The 19574-nt window shown below is 37.2% G+C and overlaps 1 protein-coding gene across 2 annotated transcripts in view; it reads right to left on the reverse strand.

Moving 5' to 3' along the window:
* Positions 1-5279: 5279 nt before the first annotated feature.
* rxrab (retinoid x receptor, alpha b) overlaps positions 5280-19574 on the reverse strand; it is an 82091-nt gene continuing 67796 nt past the window's right edge. For both annotated transcript variants that reach the window (XM_055200666.2, XM_055200665.2), the window contains 5 exons: positions 19410-19539; positions 16504-16636; positions 15461-15552; positions 12340-12445; positions 5280-7927 (listed from right to left, as the gene is read on the reverse strand). In XM_055200666.2, coding sequence (XP_055056641.2) covers positions 7780-7927; positions 12340-12445; positions 15461-15552; positions 16504-16636; positions 19410-19539 — 609 coding nt within the window. In that variant the 3' untranslated portion in view covers positions 5280-7779. The remainder of the gene's footprint in view (positions 7928-12339; positions 12446-15460; positions 15553-16503; positions 16637-19409; positions 19540-19574) is intronic.

A 19574-nucleotide genomic window follows, 5' to 3' on the forward strand; every position in this document is an offset into this window, starting at 1 on the left:
GAAAAAAATACGAAAACTTTAATAAATGGTAATATTATTGATATTATGAACTAATTCAAATCTTTAATCTTTCCTAATAAATTATAAACGTGACGTGATGAAAACGCTATAAGAAACACATAGAGGGATCAGACTTCGACAGAACACCGGATATCTTCTCTAATTATTTTCTGTTCAAATGATTAAAAGATTTTCAGATGATTTCATCACTCCAGTCTGTCCGGTTGAGGGCTTATTGCAACCATAAACACCTACGTTTATCTTCAAATGGTAGATAAACAGTATACTATAAAAATGAAGGTCATCTATTTTGGCATTCCTATTCTGACACTCAACAGCACAACAAAACATTTTCTGCCACCACATGCGCGCGTGACGTAACTGTGACGTCGACTCGCAAAAGGTCTATAACATGTTAAAATTGCCACTTTGTAGGTGTGAGCAAAAATGTGCCAGTTTTGGGTGTGTCTTTTTAAATGCAAATGAGTTGATATCTGCACTAAATGGCAGTGCCGTGGTTGGATAGTGCAGATTAAAGAAAACAACACAGTTTTTCATTTTTTTACTATGTTCTTACCTCAACTTAGGTGACATAAACTTTTACGTGTCATGCAAAATTTGCGGTAAAAACCTGATCGCGCATTCCGTAGTTTTATCACGGGGGCCTGCACATGCGCGACTACTTCGTTTTTCTTTGGCACTAGATGATCTGCTCAGTTAACACAGTGTTTGAGTTCTCCTCCATGTGTCTCTATGCTACTGACTGGACGGGGCAGAGCCACGTAACCTCAAACGCGGTAGTATGTTTTAAAGGGAAAGTATTAACAGGATAAAAAAAACGAAAATAACCGACATGATAAAATAGGGTCGGTTAAAGTTTCTGAATTCCGGTTATATATATAATAGATATGTATTAATTTGTCTAAGTTGAGGTAAGAACATAGCAAAATATTGAAAAACTGTGTTATTTTCCTTTAAGGGGCGGTATTATCCCCTTCTGACATCACATGCTTGCAGAGAATGGTTTACCAAAACTGGGTTGTTATTTTTTTTACCTTTTCTAGGTTGATAGAAGCAATGGGGGCCCAATTATACACTTAAATATGCAATAATTAATATTTTCATGAAATGTCCCCTTTAAACATATCTTTATCTCTTTCTGCAGTTTCTGCAACCAAAAGCGCCACCTTTTGGATAACTGAAAAAAACTAAAGAAAACAATTGAATAACTTAAATAATGCTGGAATTATATTCTATGGCCATTGCATTCACATGATCCCAACCAGATATTTCAAAGTTTGAAAAGAAAATGACTCTGTGGGCTTTATTTTTATTTATTTATTTTTGCCCACAGCTGCCACATGGAGAGAACTGCTGAGGTTTTACCACCTGTTGGGAGAAAGAGGGAATTGAGAACAATTCTTAAAATAAGAAACCTTTACTTTAAGATGTTCAACTCTGTAATTTTAAATTGAGATTAAGAACAATTTAATGTTTTTTTCAAAATTACAAATACTCATAAAGACAGGCCATGTATAACTCAGGGACAGTAAATGAAAGGAGATTTAAGGGCGGTTTTGTGGAAAGGGCTTACCCTACTCCCAGACTAAAATGCATATATGATGCATTACCTTAATTTAAAAACACCTTGCACTGACATATCTTAACATATATAAGTGACACTGACATTGTTTTTTGTAAGGTTTGTTTTTCAAAAATGACTTAAAACCACCTCTATACATATCCATATACCATATTTTGTCTTTTTTGTTAATCATTGTTTATATAAATTGGACAAATTGTGGTTTAATGTTTTGGAATCTTTAGCTGAAGATAGAATGTTAGAGAGATAAAAAATTTAAAGAAACACTTCATTTAGGAACGATGAAATTTTGGTGGCTTCAGAGGCAGTTAAAATGAACAAAATCCCTACTTTCAAATTTACCTTAAACTGATACAAATATAGGCCAATTAATATAAATTATAAACTAATATTTATTGCTTTGCTGTATATGGTACAGTGGTGTTTGTTGCAGACATTGGATAAATGTTGGCCTCCCAAAGGGATAGTTCGCCCAAAAATGAAAATTCTGTCCTCACTCTTGTGTTGTTACAAACCTGTATACATTTTGTTGTTCTGATAAACACATAATGATATTTTGAGAAATGTTTGTAACCATAGCTGATCACAAAGTTTTTCAAAATGTTTTTTCTCATAAACCTTGTGGTTCGGAAGACATACAGTACAGTAAATTAATCCATCATTTGGATTACTTTTATATTAAATGCATGATGAAGTATAACATGGTAAAATGAAAGTATAACAAATAATGCAAAAATATTTATTTGTATTTAACTTAAGAAAGGAAGTCATACACATACCGTGAGGAAAATAAGTATTTGAACACTCTGCTATTTTGCAAGTTCTCCCACTTAGAAATCATGGAGGGGTCTGAAATTGTCACCGTAGGTGCATGTCCACTGTGAGAGACATAATCTGAAAAAATATCCAGAAATCACAATATATGATTTTTAACTATTTATTTGTATGATACAGCTGCAAATAAGTATTTGAAAACCTGTCTATCAGCTAGAATTCTGACCCTCAAAGACCTGTTAGTCTGCCTTTGAAATGTCCACCTCCACTCCATTTATTATCCTAAATTAGATGCACCTGTTTGAGGTTGTTAGTTGCATAAAGACACCTGTCCACCCCATACAATCAGTAAGGATCCAACTACTACCATGGCCAAAGAGCTGTCCAAAGACACTAGAGACAAAATTTTACACCTCCAAAAGCCTGGAAAGGGCTACGGGGAAATTGCCAAGCAGCTTAAAAGGTTCACCGTTAGAGCAATCATTAGAAAATGGAAGAAGCTAAACATGACTCTCATTCTCCCTCAGATCTCACCTCGTGGGGTCTCAATGATCCTAAGAAAGGTGAGAAATCAGCCCAGTACTACACAAGAGGAGCTGGTCAATGACATGAAAAGAGCTGGGACCACTGTTTTCCAAGGTAACTGTTGGTAATACACTAAGACGTCTGAAATCATGCACGGAAGGTTCCCCTGCTTAAACCAGCACATGTCCAGGCCCGTCTTAAGTTTGCCAATGACCATTTGGATGATCCAGAGGAGTCATGGGAGAAAGTCATGTGGTCAGATGAGACCAAAATAAAACTTTTTGGTCATAATTCCACTAAACGTGTTTGCACATAAGACAGGGCGACTGCACTTTATTAAGGAGAGGATGACCAGGACCATGTATTGTGAGATTTTGGGGAACAACCTCCTTCCCTCAGTTAGAGCATTGAAGATGGGTCGAGGCTGGGTCTTCCAACATGACGATGACCTGAAGCACACAGCCAGGATAACCTAAGAAGCATACAGTATAAAGGTTCTGGTGTGGCTTAGCCAGTCTCCAGACCTAAACCCAATAGAGAATCATTGGAGGGAGCTCAAACTCCGTGTTTCTCAGCGACAGCCTAGAAACCTGACTGATCTAGAGAAGATCTGTGTGGAGGAGTGGGCCAAAATTTCTAAATGGGAGAACTTGCAAAATAGCAGGGTGTTCAAATACTTATTTTCCTCACTGTATGACATTTTTTATTTTGAATTGTTTTAAATGTCATGCTTTTCTTCATTTGTATTGTGTGTTATTTCTCAACGTCTTTTACCTTTAAAAAGTCTACAGAAACTACATTTCAGTGAGCTTTTGCTTTGTGAAAAATAACATCAGTCGTTTTTGAATTAAAAATTTAATAATCCTTTGAACATTCGACATATATAATATGACAATACACAAAACACCCTTAATGTATCCTGTTAAAAATGAACGAGCTCCCAGTTGATGGTACCATGAATGATATATGGCAAAAGAACAAAGAAGCATTTCTGTGTAAACCATTCTTTCAATCCAGGTTTGAGGGCATGACTACCTAAAAATATTTACACCATGTATACAACGTAGAATTCAATGAAATAGTGTTATAGAGATAAAATTACACTTTGTACAAAAATAGATAATTCTCTTTAAATGCATCTCTTTCATATTTCGTTGACATCCTGTCAGTCCTGTGATGGATTGGCGTGCCACCGAGAAATGAGGCGAATGAAAAACTTAGGCAGGCACATCAGGATTGTAGCAGATATCAGATGAGATGTGCCTACCAAACCCTGTTTGAACAGTCCTACACAGTCCTCCTCCAAACCCAGGAGCGCTTTATGCATAATTCTATACACATAATGCTGGTTTTAGAGTAATGAGAGCCAAAATGGTTATAAAAATTTGAAACACTGAACTAAGAAAAGTCTATAGATCGTCCCTGATGGCTGATTGAAGTGTTTCCCTGGTCAAAGCATATAAGTACACATGATCACTAATGAGTTCAGGTTCTGTACCCTCTTAAAAAATATAGGTGCTATACGGTGCCATAGAAAAAGCATTTTTGGCTAAATGGTTCCATGAAAACCATCCAAAGACCCTTTATAGTGAAAAAAAGGTTCTTTAGACAATAAAAAGTAAAAAAGAAATGGTTCTTTTAAGTTTGGGCAACCAAACATGTTTCTTTTATGGCCTTTTGTACACTGTAAAATGTGTTGCTGTAGTTATGCGGCTGTTTGCCAGTAACTTACTGTAGATTTAAAGGGACACTCCACTTTACAAAAAAATGCTCATTTCCATCTCCCCTAGAGTTAAACATTTGATTCCCATCGTTTCGGAATCCATTCAGCTGATCTCCGGGTCCGGCGCCAGCACCTCCAGCACAGCTCAGCACAATCCACAGAATCCTACCAGACCACCAGCATCACGCCAAAAAACAACCAAAGAGTTTCAATATTTTTCCTATTTAAAACGTGACTCCTCTGCAGCCACACTGCGCACCAAGACCGACAGAAAACCAAAAGTCGTGATTTTCTAGGCCAATATGGCCAGGAACCACACTCTCATTCCGGCGCAACAATCAAGCACCCCGCTGCCGCAACATGACTGCAGGAGGCGCAATGATACTACGCAGTGCCCGAAAAAAGTCCCCTGCTATTGAAAGATACTAAGGGGACTATTTTCAGCTGCTGCATAATAACATTGTGCCTCCTGCAGTCATGCCACGGCAGCAAAGCCCCTGATTATCACGCCAGAATGAGAGCACAGCTCCCAACCATATCTGCCCAGAAAATCTTTTAATTTTCCGTCGATCCCAGTACACGATGCAACTACAGAAGAGTCAAGCCCCAAACAGGAAAAATATCCAAACGCCCTGGTTATTTTTTTAGCTCGATGCCAATGGTCCAATCAGACTCAATGGACCATGCCAAGCCATGCCAAAAGTGCCAGCGCCAGACCCGGACATCAGCCGAATGGATTCCAAAACGGCAAAAATCAAATGTTCAACTCCAGAGGAGCTGGAAAATGAGCACATTTTCAACAAAATTGGAGTGTCACTTTAAATTTATGTTTTAAAACTATAAAACAACAGTTTTTTCCTATAGATTTTGGTTCCCAGAATGCTTTGCATTGTTGCTGTAATTTTAGTTTTATTCTGTAAAGATAAAGACTTGTTAATGTTTCATGTTCATTTAACTTTAAACAAACTGTTGCCAGTAAATAACATACATTTTACTCGCATACACTGTAAAAAAATCCGTAGAAATTGCAGCTGGGTTGCCGGTAACTTACCGTAGATGTAAATGTTTAATGTTCATTCAACTTTGAACAAAATGTTGCCAGTAAATAACATAAATTTAAAATTCTATGTCTTAACAGAGTAAAACTAAAAAAAACAGCATCAAACAAAACGTTCTGGGAAACAAAATCTGAAGCAAAAAACAGAAAAAGGTTGATGATGATGATTTCTGGTTCCCAGAATGCTTTGCATGAGGCTGTTATTATATAGTTTTATTCTGTAAAGATAAAGACTTGTTAATATTTAAAATTTATATAACTTTGAACAAACTCTTGCCAGTAAATAACATAAATTTAAATATACGGTAAATTACCGGCAACCCAGCAGCAATAACATTGACATTTCTACGGATTTTTTTTACAGTGTAGAACTGCTTGTAATATTGTAATTTCTACAGATTTTTTACAGTGTAGCACCTTTATCTTTAAAGACATAGTTCCCCCAAAATAAAAAAAAACCTTTCATCATTTACCCTCAAATTGCTACAAACCTGTATAAATGTCTTTGTTTCGCTGAACACAAAGGAAGATATTTGTAATCAAGCAGGAGCACCATTGACTTCCATAGTAGGAAAGAAAAATACTATGGAAGTCAATGGTGCTCAAACGGTTTGGTTACAAACATTGCTTAAAATATCTTTTGTGTTCAGTAGAACAAAGAAATGTATAGTTTGTTTGCTACAAATTGAGGGTGAGAAAATGATGACCATTTTTAGGTGAACTGTCCCTTTAAGAGTGTATAACAATTATTTATTAATTAATTATTTTTGCCAGCATGTGTTGTTTGAATCAGTAGGTCCTCTGCACTATGTCCAGAGAATTCCTTAAAAAAATCCAATACTAGTCATATGTTCATCTCCTTCCATTATAAAAACACTGGTTTAGATCTTAAACTGAGGTTTGATGTATCAAAACCAATAGCATGAAATCTGCATTACCACAAACTGCTTTTGATGACACAATGAAACCAAAATACAATAAAAATACATGGTTCTGCATTTGTATCAACCTGAGGGAGAAGGGTTATTTGCAAAATGTTTGATAAGAAACACCCAGCTCCAATGTCATGTTTCAAATTCACAGAAAATTAGTACAGCTGCAATGTTACGACTATTTCAATAGGGGGCAGTCAAAGCACTTCCCAAACCCTGCGATTCCCTGAGGCCAGACTTTCATCTGGATACCTTTAACTCCTTGCATATTTTCAAATCACAAACACCCAATAGCTTAGAATTATCAGATGATAAACAATATTGAAAATCTTTGGAAAAAATACATATGCTGAAGTATAGAGGCAATACATCATGAAACTAAAAGTCCTCAATACACAATTCAACAACGAAGTTATCCAGGAGCACACCTGCTTTTTATTCTCTCTTATTCACTCGTCTTCCTAAAAGAAAAAGACTAGCCAAACAGCGTGCAGTTTCTTCCCCATAAAGACGGACGTCCATCAATCTGACGTGTCAACACCACTTGAAAAACTTTCTGTAAGTGCCTGGGAGTTACTCAGGGCCAGGACGTCTCGTATCGACGGGCTCCGGACACGCTGTTAACACTGAACTCAATGTTACAATCCGAAGCGAGGCATTCCAGCACACCTGGACAGTGATGTCATTTTTAAGGACAGCTGCTTGAAGAAGTGCATCTGAGGTATTAAGGAATTTCATATCCTCTTATGAAAACAGAAAATTCACAGCAAAATGATTGCGAGTTCGGAGATGAGGCCGTGAATGGTACGAACTCGATGGAAATCAGAGGTAGACCTCTGTAAGGCATAAAAGCAATGTTATGTTCAACGACAAAAAATCGGAGGCTTCCCAAACATACATGCAAAGTCATGTGATCCATACGGTATTCCGTAAGGTTGCATGGGATTTAGTTGATTGTGCAATGCTTTTGATCTACAACCAATCAGTTCAATCCTCTCATAGACTGTGTACTGTGAGATGATGTCTATCAGTCTGGACAAAGCAGTCCACATTGAGATGTGCGCTGTGCTGGCCTCTTCTAGTATTCTGTACATAAAACTACACCCTCTGCCGATGCTGTAGAGAGGACTTCTGGGAAAGCAGTCAGAAGAATACAGTCATTCCCTTATGTCATTTGGTGTGGCGCTTCCAGCATTTCCATTAGAAAAGTGTCGATGGGCGTGTCTCCGATTAACTTGAAGAAGAAGAGATGTTCCAGACACTTCAAGCCGATGGATCGAAGAGCAGGCAGACGCAGTAACAGCTTTGCAAATCTGTTTGGGTTAGACACGTGTACATGCTTGCATTAGCACAAGCATTTACTATGTATCTACATTTAATTATGAGCATTAGTTATTGATAACCCATATCAGTCAATCACTGTATTTCATGTTTGGTTTTGCCACACTACTTCTGTAGTTAGATCGTGTACTAAGACCAACGGAAAATTAAAAGTTGCGATTTTCTAGGCCGATATGGCTTGGAACTATACTCTCATTCTGGCGTAATAAACAAGGACTTTGCTGCCGTAACCAAAGTTACAGTTATTACACCGGAATGAAAGTATAGTTCCTATTTTCAAAAAAAGTGGAGTGACCCTTTAAGAGAAAGATTAAATAGCATTTCTATATATAGTAAGTGGGTGCACTATAAACACTTTTTTAGACATCCTTCATGTTTTTATTGTCATGTGACACGTATGTCCTTTGACTACATTATCAGACGTAATCAGAACAACCGTGACAATAATTTCAGTATGCATAGAGACAGAGCGCAGTTATGCAAATTTGAAAACCACGCCCACCGGGGGGGAATTCAATCCAACCGTCTCCATTGACTTTGTATTGCGAGAAGCCGCCTCCTTGTCATTTCTGGCTTATAACAAAAAAACTGAATAATGCCTAAAAACTGCTGTGTAACAATATGTACAGCTAACAAGCCAAAGAACCCAGAAATAAGTTTTTATAAGCTGTCGAGCCGTAAAACCCAGCATTTAAGGAGAATAAAGTGGATCGCCGACTACGTTTCCCCCTAGTGGACGCAGTTCTACTAATAGAAGTACTATGAAAAGTTGCCTGTATCCATTTTTGTGTCTTTAAACGCTCGTTTTTTGGGGTCGACAGCTTATAAAAACTTATTTACAGATTAAACTTAAAAACAGAATAATACATAAAAGCTACGTGTGACAAGGTGTACATCTAACACGCCAAAAAAAAAAAAAAAGTTTTTATAAGCTGTCGACTTCAAAAAACGAGCGTTTAGACACAGAAATGGAAACAGGCAACTTTTTATAGTACTCCTATTAGTAAAACTGCGTCCAATAGGGGGACACGTAGTCGGCGATCCACTTTATTCTCCTCCTTTATTCTTTTACGGCTCGACAGCTTATAAAAACTTATTTCTGGGTTCTTTGGCTTGTTAGCTGTACATATTGTCCCAAAGCAGCTTTTAGGCATTATTCAGTTTTTTGTTATAAGCCAGAAATGACAAGGAGGCGGCCTTTTGCAATACAAAGTCAATGGAGACTGTTGGATTGCTTTCACCCCCGGTGGGCGTGGTTTTCAGGTTGTGACGCGCTGCGCTCTGTCTCTATTGTTTAACAGATATAATTAGATCACGAGAAATACATTTGTTGGTACCAAAATTCCTTAAAGGGGACATGTCACAATAATTTTATAAGACGTCAAATAAATCTTTGGTGTCCCCAGAGTACATATATGAAATTCTAGCTCAAAATACCATATATATAATTTATTATAAGATGTTAAAATCGCCACTTTGTAGATGTGTGCAAAAATGTGCCGTTTTGGGTGTGTCCTTTAAAATGCAAATGAGCGGATAAAGCGCAAACACTGATAACAATGATGGTGGTTTGTTGCAATTGAAACTCAATTGTGCTGTGAATTATTTTCTCTCTCTCTCTCTTTCTCTCTGCACTAAATGGCTGTGGTGTGTTTGGATAGTGCAGATTAAGGGGTGGTATTATTAAAATAAGATCCCTTTATGACATCATAAGGAGAGCCACATTTCAATGACCTAATTTTTCACATGCTTGCAGAGAATGGTTTACCAAAAGTTACTGGGTTAATCTTTTTCACATTTTCTAGGTTGATAAAAGCACTGGGAACCCAATTATAGCATTTAAACATGGAAAAAGTTTCAAATTTTCAAAGCCACAATATGTAGGATTTTTTTAGCCCTAGAGGTCACTGTAAAACATAAAATAGCATAATCAATAACAAAGACAAAGCTTTTGATGTTATGAAGGAGAGTGGAACAATGGGAGATGTTGTTTTCACCATCCAGAGACGTATGGAATTCGCTTATCATGTTTTAATGGATGAGGTAATGAATTTATGTTTTCAACTGTACGTCGGATCGGATTATTTTATGCCATCGTAATGAATTCGCTGCAAGGCACAACAGCTGCGTGTTAGATGCTGTATAACCACCACTTCTGTATTTGTCCACTCGTGGGGCCAAAGTTTCCACAACCGGAAACTGAGGATAGCGCGAATATTAAGTCACTAAAAGGATGACAATTACAAGCAAGGCAAGGGACGAGAAATTCATATTTAAAACAGGAATTTCTCTGGATGTACAAATTAGGGATGCTCACATTGACCGTTTAACCGTTAACCGAAGGTAAGAATTTATGACCGATTAACATTATCAGTTAAAATAAAAAAATATAGTTGTCAATACATGGTGCGTGTCGTCATGAGCCGACAGACATTTCGCCACTTTTTCTATCTTTAATTTGTGAATGTCCTGTAAATGACACAATTTATTGCTGCCCTGACGGTCTGATAAAGTAATAATTTGTATGAGAAATCATTTGTATGCGTGTTTGGAAGCTGAACGGAGACGCGCGCATGTCCGCGCAAGATGACGCGGTCCGTCTCGCGCACATGGCGGACAGACGTTCGCTGATGGCCTCTGACCCTGTCCATAAACATCTCTCTTTTTCCACAAACGGAGAAAGAAGAAGCAAAAGCAAAACTTTCTGAAAAGCATCCTGCTTTAGAAATGACCACTGTGGTAGATGAAACAGAGACAATCTGCCCTTTTTGGATATTAATCCTCTGGACTGATCGCGTGCTTTTTAATAAGGTAATGTTGCGTGAATATCTGATAATGTATGAATCCTGGTTCTGTTGTTGATCTGTCGCTGCTGTTTGCACGTTCAAATTAAATCTTTTGTTTCTACTAGTTCACATACAACCGTCAACTGTATTTTTACTCAATGACAATTTCATATTAAAATCTTATAAGTTAACGGTTAATGTTTGGTTAAGAAGCTACGGTTGTCGGTCGGGAAAATGAACTGATATGAGCATCCCTAGTACAAATCCTTGGGAACTTTTGGGATAATGTAGTAAGTACACAACTGCATTAAATATATTACACTGTGAAAGTGGTTTTTGGATATTTTATTACAAAAATCTTAGATATTGTGGCTTTAAAGAGCCGCCATAGACGGCGGTTCATAGATTTCTGGTTATTTATTATATTCGCTTTTTTTAATTTGGCGAAAGTAAAGTGTCCATCGAATGCACACTTTAAATCTAAGCAGAAGTTGTAGGTCATCCGGGTACTTCGCCGTAGGGTTGGGCGATAAACCGGCTGGTATGATAAACTGATAGAAAGTCAACTGTTAAAGATATTGGACTATTGTCTCTATTGAACTTATGCGCCCACGTCACGTTGCTGTGCGCATGTTCATGAAAACGTAATGTTTGTACACTAAGCACCGCAATTTTAAAACAAGTGATTTTAAGCCATTGAAACACAAAAACAGTGCTAAATTCTGTGTAAAAGGAGGGGGCAAGCTGCGCATCCACAGCCCATTAAGGCCGGGGTATACTTTTTTCCGCATCCGGGGTGCGCGCAAACACGTCCGCGCAGCTTTCCAAGTATACTCTCCGCGGCTACACAAATGATTTCTTATTCAAATTATTAGTCTACCAGGCCGTCAGGGCAGCACTGATTTGGCAACATTTACAGTACATTAAAACATTAGGGATAGGTTAGGAAAAGTAACCGATCCACCATTGCAAACACAGTTTAGAACAAACAACAAGACAACAAAGAACAGGAATCAAACATTATGATAACGAACATGCTCCACAGCTTTCTGTTCTTGGAAGAAGTAAAAATTAAAGAAGAAAAACGATAGTGTGTGTGCAAATGTTGTCTATTTCCTTTGTATAATTGTTTGTAGTGGAGTGTCCTGTTTAAATATTTTCACGCGCATGCGCTGTTGTGCGCGGACTGTACGCGCACTGTCCGCGCGGTCTCAAATTTTGGCCGCGAGCCCTCCTGATGACGAAAATGACGTCATGCGGGCGACGCGCATACGCGGACGTCCCTACTATACTTTCGGCTTTAAGCTCGCATTTTTGCCCCTTATTGTCCTTAAAAACATATATGCGTGTCAACATGCATCAGTGTGCAGTGTTTTAGTCATTATTTTTATTGTTTTCTAAGTAAGCCATGTATTCAATAAAGGCATTCTATATTTTGGAAGTGGAAGTAGTGCCTTGGATTCTGATTCATTAGATAACTGTCACTCTTCATGACTGAATTCAATTTCTACAGTTCTTGTCCTGTTTATTTTTATTCTACAGTAGTAAAACAATGTGTGTACATAAACAAATTTGAGATAAATATGTGTGTATTATACCTGCCAGGTTGATCGGGGTATTTTTGTTTACAGTAGGATTCTAAAGAAGCGTAGACTCTCTCCCGTAGTGACTCCACCTCTGCTGGATTGGACAGTCCTTTTGAATCTAAACATTGAAAAATAAAACACAAAAAGCACAAATTATTGTCATCTATTCATGGTAAAGTCATATGTACATGCAACTTATCACCACATACAAAACACTACACCACATCTAATAACCAGATGGACAGGCTATGGTGAGTTAAATACATCTTGTCTTTTGGCAAGCTAACATGAAATTGAACATAAAAGTTACTTCAGAAAAGAAATCCTTGTACTTTAGTTTATTACAATAGAATGATTATCCTACAACAAAGTCTTAAACATATCTAAATAAAATGTATGTTTTGCTTATATGCCTTTAATGGAGTTAATTATGTAAAGCATATAAGCATAAAAACTGATTATTTTACCCTAAAATAAACATATTTGAAGTTATGGCACATGGCATTACCAATTTGTTAATGGCTACTGAAAAACAGGGGATATTAAATCTAAAAATAATATAATATAATGATAATCACAGATGACAATCAATACAAAATCACACGGTGAAAAGCATGCTCAAACTTCATTTCCCAAACAGTCAGAAATTAAATCATAAAATAATACTCAGAGGGCAATAATTCAGTCAGTACCTTTCATACACTACACATATTGTTTCCCAATCCTGGTCCTCGAGCACCCCCTCCCAGAATGTTTTAGATGTTTCCTTATTTAACACACCTGATTTAGCTCATCAGCTTGTTAGGGAGACACGTTTACCATTTTGGAAGAAGGCTGATAAGTTGAATCAGGTGTTTTAAATAAGGAGACATCTGCTTTCTGGGAGGGGGTGCTCGAGGACCAGAATTGGGAAACACTGCACTACACTGTCAGGATCCTGCATTCTTATTTATGCTTCCTCTAGCGTTGTGTCAGGATCCTGACGCCCCATGTGTTTTGTGTGGAGGCATGTGGCTTTTGTTTGTTTTCAACATGCCACATGCTCTTCTGTCTCGTGTCTTGACCCCGCCCCCTTGTCTCCTCATTAATTATCTTATTGATTCATTGCCCTCACCTGCTGCCCGCATGCCCTTGTGTTTGATGTCCTGTGCTGGTTTGTTTTGTGCCTTACCTGTGTATACTCTGTAAGTCAAGTGATTTATTGTGATTTATTTAAGTTTATTGTGCGATTTATTGTTAAGTAGTCAAGTAAAGTTCCTGTCAAGTTTAGGGTCAGTCCTGTCTAGTCTGTTTACTGTCATTTGATTTTTGCCTTGTTTTACCCCCTCTTGGGTTTTTGTTTTTCATTTTAATTATAATAAAAGTCCTTATGTGTTCATCAGCTGTCTGCGTTTGGGTTCTATCCACAAATCCTTAATATAAATATATATATTTTCCCTGTACTATTTTCAGGAGTAGGTTTATATTTAATAATAATAATAATGATGATAATAATGATGTTGTTATTGCTGTTGTTTTTATTATTTATTTTATAGTTTTACTTCTTTTTTTATTTATCTACACTTATTTCTTTATTTCTTTAAATTATTTGATCAATTATTTTGATAATTGTTATTATTGTTAATTTTCTTTGTGTAGCTCAATCTTTTTCAAATGTCCCTGTGTTTTAGGCCCTGTTTATATTAGAGCATTTGCGTTTTAAAACGGCATTTTAAAATGAAAACGATCCTCGTTTATACTGGCATTTTAAAAAGAATCTTCATCCACACTATACACCACCATAAATGCATGAAACATGCCCAATCATGTGCATAAAAGTGTAAAATAACTTATTACTCTAATAATAGCTTACCTTTGCGCGTTTATGCAGCCTAGGGGTGTGCGATATTGACAAAAAGTCATACCTGGGTCCCCACCTATAACAGACACTATTTTTGAACCTATAAAAATGTTTGGGAAAGTCTTATACTGTTCTAGCTCCCCCCTACAACATATTAATATGATTAATAGGTTAATTTTGATTTTATAACTAAACAGAAAGGTCTTTATGATTTAAAAAGAAAGCATTCAAGTGAACAGTACTAAACAGTAGCGAACTTGAAGCAAAAATAAATTTCAGCAAATGCAAACTTCAATCAAACATAGTAAGAGGTGAAGTATTGCTTTAGTCTACCAGAATTGCATTAATTTTTAAAAGTGTGCGAGGTCTGTGCACGTCCTCCGCTAGCAACACAGAAATAGCTAAAAGCGCAAGCGCCTAAACGAGCATTATATATTAACCGTTGAGTTTATTGTTTTTATTAATTTATATTCACAAAACTTATTAACAAAACATCGATTAAAATTAAGAGACAAATTATCTGAAACGAAATTCATTTTAAAGTAACAAACAAAACTTACATTAAACTGGAAAATAATGTCTGACCCATTACAATTCTCCCTTCATATTGGCCTTTACAACGCCTATATGGCGTTTAAAATTACAGTCTATCTTTCGTAAGCTAACTAAATTTAAACAAAACATAAACACATTACAACAATACTCAAACCCAACAATACTCAAACATTAATATAAAACAGACATTATCTATAAGGATACATGTTAAAACAATCCGATATAGCGTTTATAATAGCTGGTTGGTAGATGTTTACTATTTTTGGCAAAACCTCCGTTGCAAACCAACATTTACATGAATAAAATAATTTTTACTTTGAAAATGATGCGCTGTCACGTTAATATCAGCTGTTCGTTTACATAAGACTCCGTCTACGTTCATTTACACTCAGAGCAACGTCTGAGTTCTCAAACTAAAACAGCGTCTGCAGCGTTTACGAACGACTCCGTTTATGAGGGTAAAACGGTGATGTAGTGTAGATGAAAGGCGTAAACGTAGCAAAAGTAACGCGTTTTAAAGGATAAACGCATTAATGTAAACATAGCCTTAGTTGTGGGTCATGGGGTTGGGTAGGATGCTTGTTATCAAATATAAAAGTGCAATTTTGCAATTAAAAATCTATGATAAAAGGTTTTGTTATGTAATCCAGCCGTAAATCAAACTCAGATGACATTTAAATGCTTCAACAAGACTTGTTTTTGTGTGTATTAGTGTGTAAGTTTACCATACATGCGTACCTGGGTTAAACAGAACAATGGCCCGCAGGCATCCAAGTTCAGTCTTGTCCATCTGCATGTCTCTCATCTTTGACACAAGCTCTGTCAGCACTCTGTAAAAACAACGTGACTTAAATCTTTACATTCACATTCAACCTCTGATAAAAGATAATTTTCCACTAACACACCCCTAGGAATGCCAGTAAATGTTTTATAACCAATGAGTCCTCACATCACCTTAATAATTCGTTTTCATATCATGTTTGAAATTCAAAGACACCACGTCCTATAAAGACTCATTCATCTCTAATGCGGACCGAACGGGCACCATATATTTCATCAATGAGGACACCAGTGCATCTCACATGGCCGGTGTACATTATCACACGATACATAAAACTGCCATATGGCTTAATGTAAAAACGCAATCAATCAGGCGTAAAACGTAGAGGACGCTTTCATGACACAGCGTCTAATGTCATCATGAGGGTTATTTTCAACAATTCATGTGCGTGTGACCTCTGGCGCTCACAAATCTTCAAGAGAGTCTCTGAGAATGTACTCTTTTAAAAACCGAGACTCATAAAAGGTTCTTGGTCTGGCTGAACCATTCACAGAACCAAAAGTATGGACTATAAAATAGTAAGTAAGAAATGGTTCCCCTAACCCAAAAATTGTTCTTCAATAGCATCACTGTAAAGAACCTTTTACAACACCTTTATTTTAGGTGTGTAAGGGTTTCTTAGTGGTCCAGAGGACTGTGCTCTTTAAAAACTCAAGTGGCTTCTCTGTTTTATTACTTATAGCCAAATGGTAGAGGGGCCCAAGACGGTGCCATGGGGGGCCCCAGTTTTATGACATTTTATAAAATACATTCATTTATTATAAATTCTGTGCAATTAAACCTCAAAATAAACCATTGTATCATTAAATATGTTTAGTTTATTTCAAATTCTAAGTTTGATATGGTTTTATGTTATGAATTTTCTTTGGAGGCGGCGCGAAGGGATGCACCAAAAAGTTTGAAAACCACTGCCTTATAGAAACGTTGGACATTTACTAACCTGTCGAAGATAGCTCCGACGCCGGCAGTGTGCGCGCTGTTTCTATGGACGTGAAGGCCTGTAGCTAATAATATCCCATCTTTCACAGCTATGGAACGATGAGAAAAAGAGGCTATCAGGAGTTCGTTCCATCCTAGTGGAAAGAAGCACAGAAGGTGCAGAAACAATCAAAGGTTACTGAAACAGACCAAAATATCTACTTTGTACATATCAAATAGCTTTAGGCAGCAGATACAGTAAAGCCCTTTGTTCACAATAGCACGATTATGCTTTGTTCCAGCATATATAACAAGGCGTGCATGCTTTCCTGTAGACATTTCCTTCACATACATCTAGTGTAAAGTTTTGCTTATATAGACTTTTTTGGAGCTGGAGTATTTTTTTAAGGTGTAAAATTGAGTTATTACATAACAATTGCTATACTCAGGTTTAAAGTCGTACTGTAGGAAACCCATTTACTGGCATTTTAGGTTCCTTTTTTATTAGCTTACTCTCTTATTTTCTCACATACTTTATATGTAAAGCAGGCAATAGAAGGAAAGGAAATATTCCAGGTGTTTTTATATTTATTTTTTACTTTTTCATTCAAAATGTTTGAAAAGAATATTATTTTGGTTGGTAATCACATATGTTTTTTTCCCTATATCTTACATATGACCATCCATATCATATTCCGTTAACTCTTTCCCGCCAGCATTTTTCATGATTTTCACAAAAGTTTAATGCCTTCCAGAAAATGCTCCTGTTTAAATATATAAACATACAATATATAAATTAAAAGAACAGACGCTCTGCTTTCAAACAAAAAAATCTGTTTCATCCTACCTTCATGTGTTCTGTTTTTATCACCTCTCAAATATGTGTAGGTTTCATCAAAAACACCAAATTTTGAGCAAAAAGCTGAGATAATTCAATTTTTTTGAAGGACTTTTGATAGAGATCAGATGCAGAGCGATCTTTAAAACATACACGGACATACAGCTGTTTGCCCTAGGGCAATACTTCCGGATTTTATAAGTTGAGGACACTCACCTAAAGGATTATTAGGAACACCTGTTCAATTTCTCATTAATGCAATTATTTAACCAACCAATCACTTGGCAGTTGCTTCAATGCATTTAGGGGTCTGGTCCTGGTCAAGACAATCCCCTGAAATCCAAACTGAATGTCAGAATGGAAAAGAAAGGTGATTTAAGCAATTTTGAGCGTGGCATGGTTGTTAGTGCAAGACGGGCCGGTCTGAGTATCTGCTCAGTTACTGGGATTTTCAGGCACAACCATTTCTAGAGTTTACAAAGAATGGTGAGAAAAGGGATAAACATCCAGTATGCATCAGTCCTGTGGGCAAAAATGCCTTGTTGATGCTAGAGATCAGAGGAGAATGGACCGACTGATTCAAGCTGATAGAAGAGCAACTTTGACTGAAATAACCACTCGTTACAACCGAGGTATGCAGCAAAGCATTTGTGAAGCCACAACACGCACAACCTTGAGGCAGATGGGCTACAACAGCAGAAGACCCCACCGGGTACCACTCATCTCCACTACAAATAGGAAAAAGGGCTAGAATTTGCCCAAGCTCACCAAAACTGGACAGTTGAAGACTGAAAAAATATTGCCTGGTCTGATGAGTCTCGATCTCTGTTGAGACATTCAGATGGTAGAGTCAGAATTTGACGTAAACAGAATGAGAACAAGGATCCATCATGCCTTGTTACCACTGTGCAGGCTGCTGGTGGTGTAATGGTGTGGGGGATGTTTTCCTGGCACACTATTAGGCCCCTTAGTGCCAATTGGGCATCATTTAAATGTCACAGCCTACCTGAGCATTGTTTCTGACCATGTCCATCCCTTTATGACCACCATGTACCCATCCTATGATGGCTACTTCCACCAGGATAATGCATCATGTCACAAAGCTCGAATCATTCTTAAATTGGTTTCTTGAACATGACAATGAGTTCACTGTACTAAAATGGCCCCCACAGTCACCAGATCTCAACCCAATAAAGCATCTTTGGGATGTGGTGGAACGGGAGCTTCGTGCCCTCAATGTGCATCCTACAAATCTCCATCAACTGCAAGATGCTATCCTATCCATATAGGCCGACATTTCTAAAGAATGCTTTCGGTACCTTGTTGAATCAATGACACGTAGAATTAAGGCCCTTCTGAAGGCAAAAGGGGGTCAAACACAGTATTAGTATGGTGTTCCTAATAATCCTTTAGGTGAGTGTACATCATACATACATTTTTTTAAGCAAAACAGCAGCACAAACTTGAGTCAGTGGATTTTATAAATACTTTGATATTTTGTGTTATTCAATGCATTTTGATAGCATTACATAAATAGATACAATATCAGCTTTTTTATTTATTTCAATCCAGTTCTTCTTTTTGCGTAAATAATCAATGTAAAAAAATGAAATTTAAGTGCCCAAACAGAGCATTGTTTCTTTTAGTTCCAACTCAAGGATATTCATTTATTTCAAACATGAAAATATGGCATTTTATGAAGACATGTTAATATCCTTACATCTTTGTACACTACTGTCCTTTCTTTTGCTTGTCCTCAGGCAACCTACAGCCTGTGAACATCGAGAACATTAACAACAATTCTGCCTCGTATTCTCTCTCTATCTGTCTAGAAACCATCACCCTTAACAAAATAAAGACTCTCACTACAAGCTAATAAGATAGATTTTTTTCTTTAATCAATACTATGACCTAAGCTCGCATCAAATACATCTTTGGATCCTTTCTGTAATGCCACATAACATTAAACATGCTCATCTCATTGGCTCAAACATAACTGCCGAAATAATTGACAAAGATCAAATGGGTCACATCAGCTTGATTTCTGCAGGAATCGAACAGAAGCGGTCTGTGCTTATTTGCTGACGCACCTGCTCGCAAAAGGATGACTTGATCGTCCAATGGGAGGTCAGAAAAGTGAGGTATCCGCTTGGCCCACTCCACTAAGGTAAAGAGCTGCTTGTCAGCTGCCTGACAGATGTTAGTTACAGGATCGTTAGGCTGTGGAGAGAGAGAGAGAGAGAGAGAGAGAGAGA

This window comes from Misgurnus anguillicaudatus, chromosome 22 (assembly GCF_027580225.2).
Source record: "Misgurnus anguillicaudatus chromosome 22, ASM2758022v2, whole genome shotgun sequence".
NCBI lineage: Eukaryota > Metazoa > Chordata > Actinopteri > Cypriniformes > Cobitidae > Misgurnus > Misgurnus anguillicaudatus.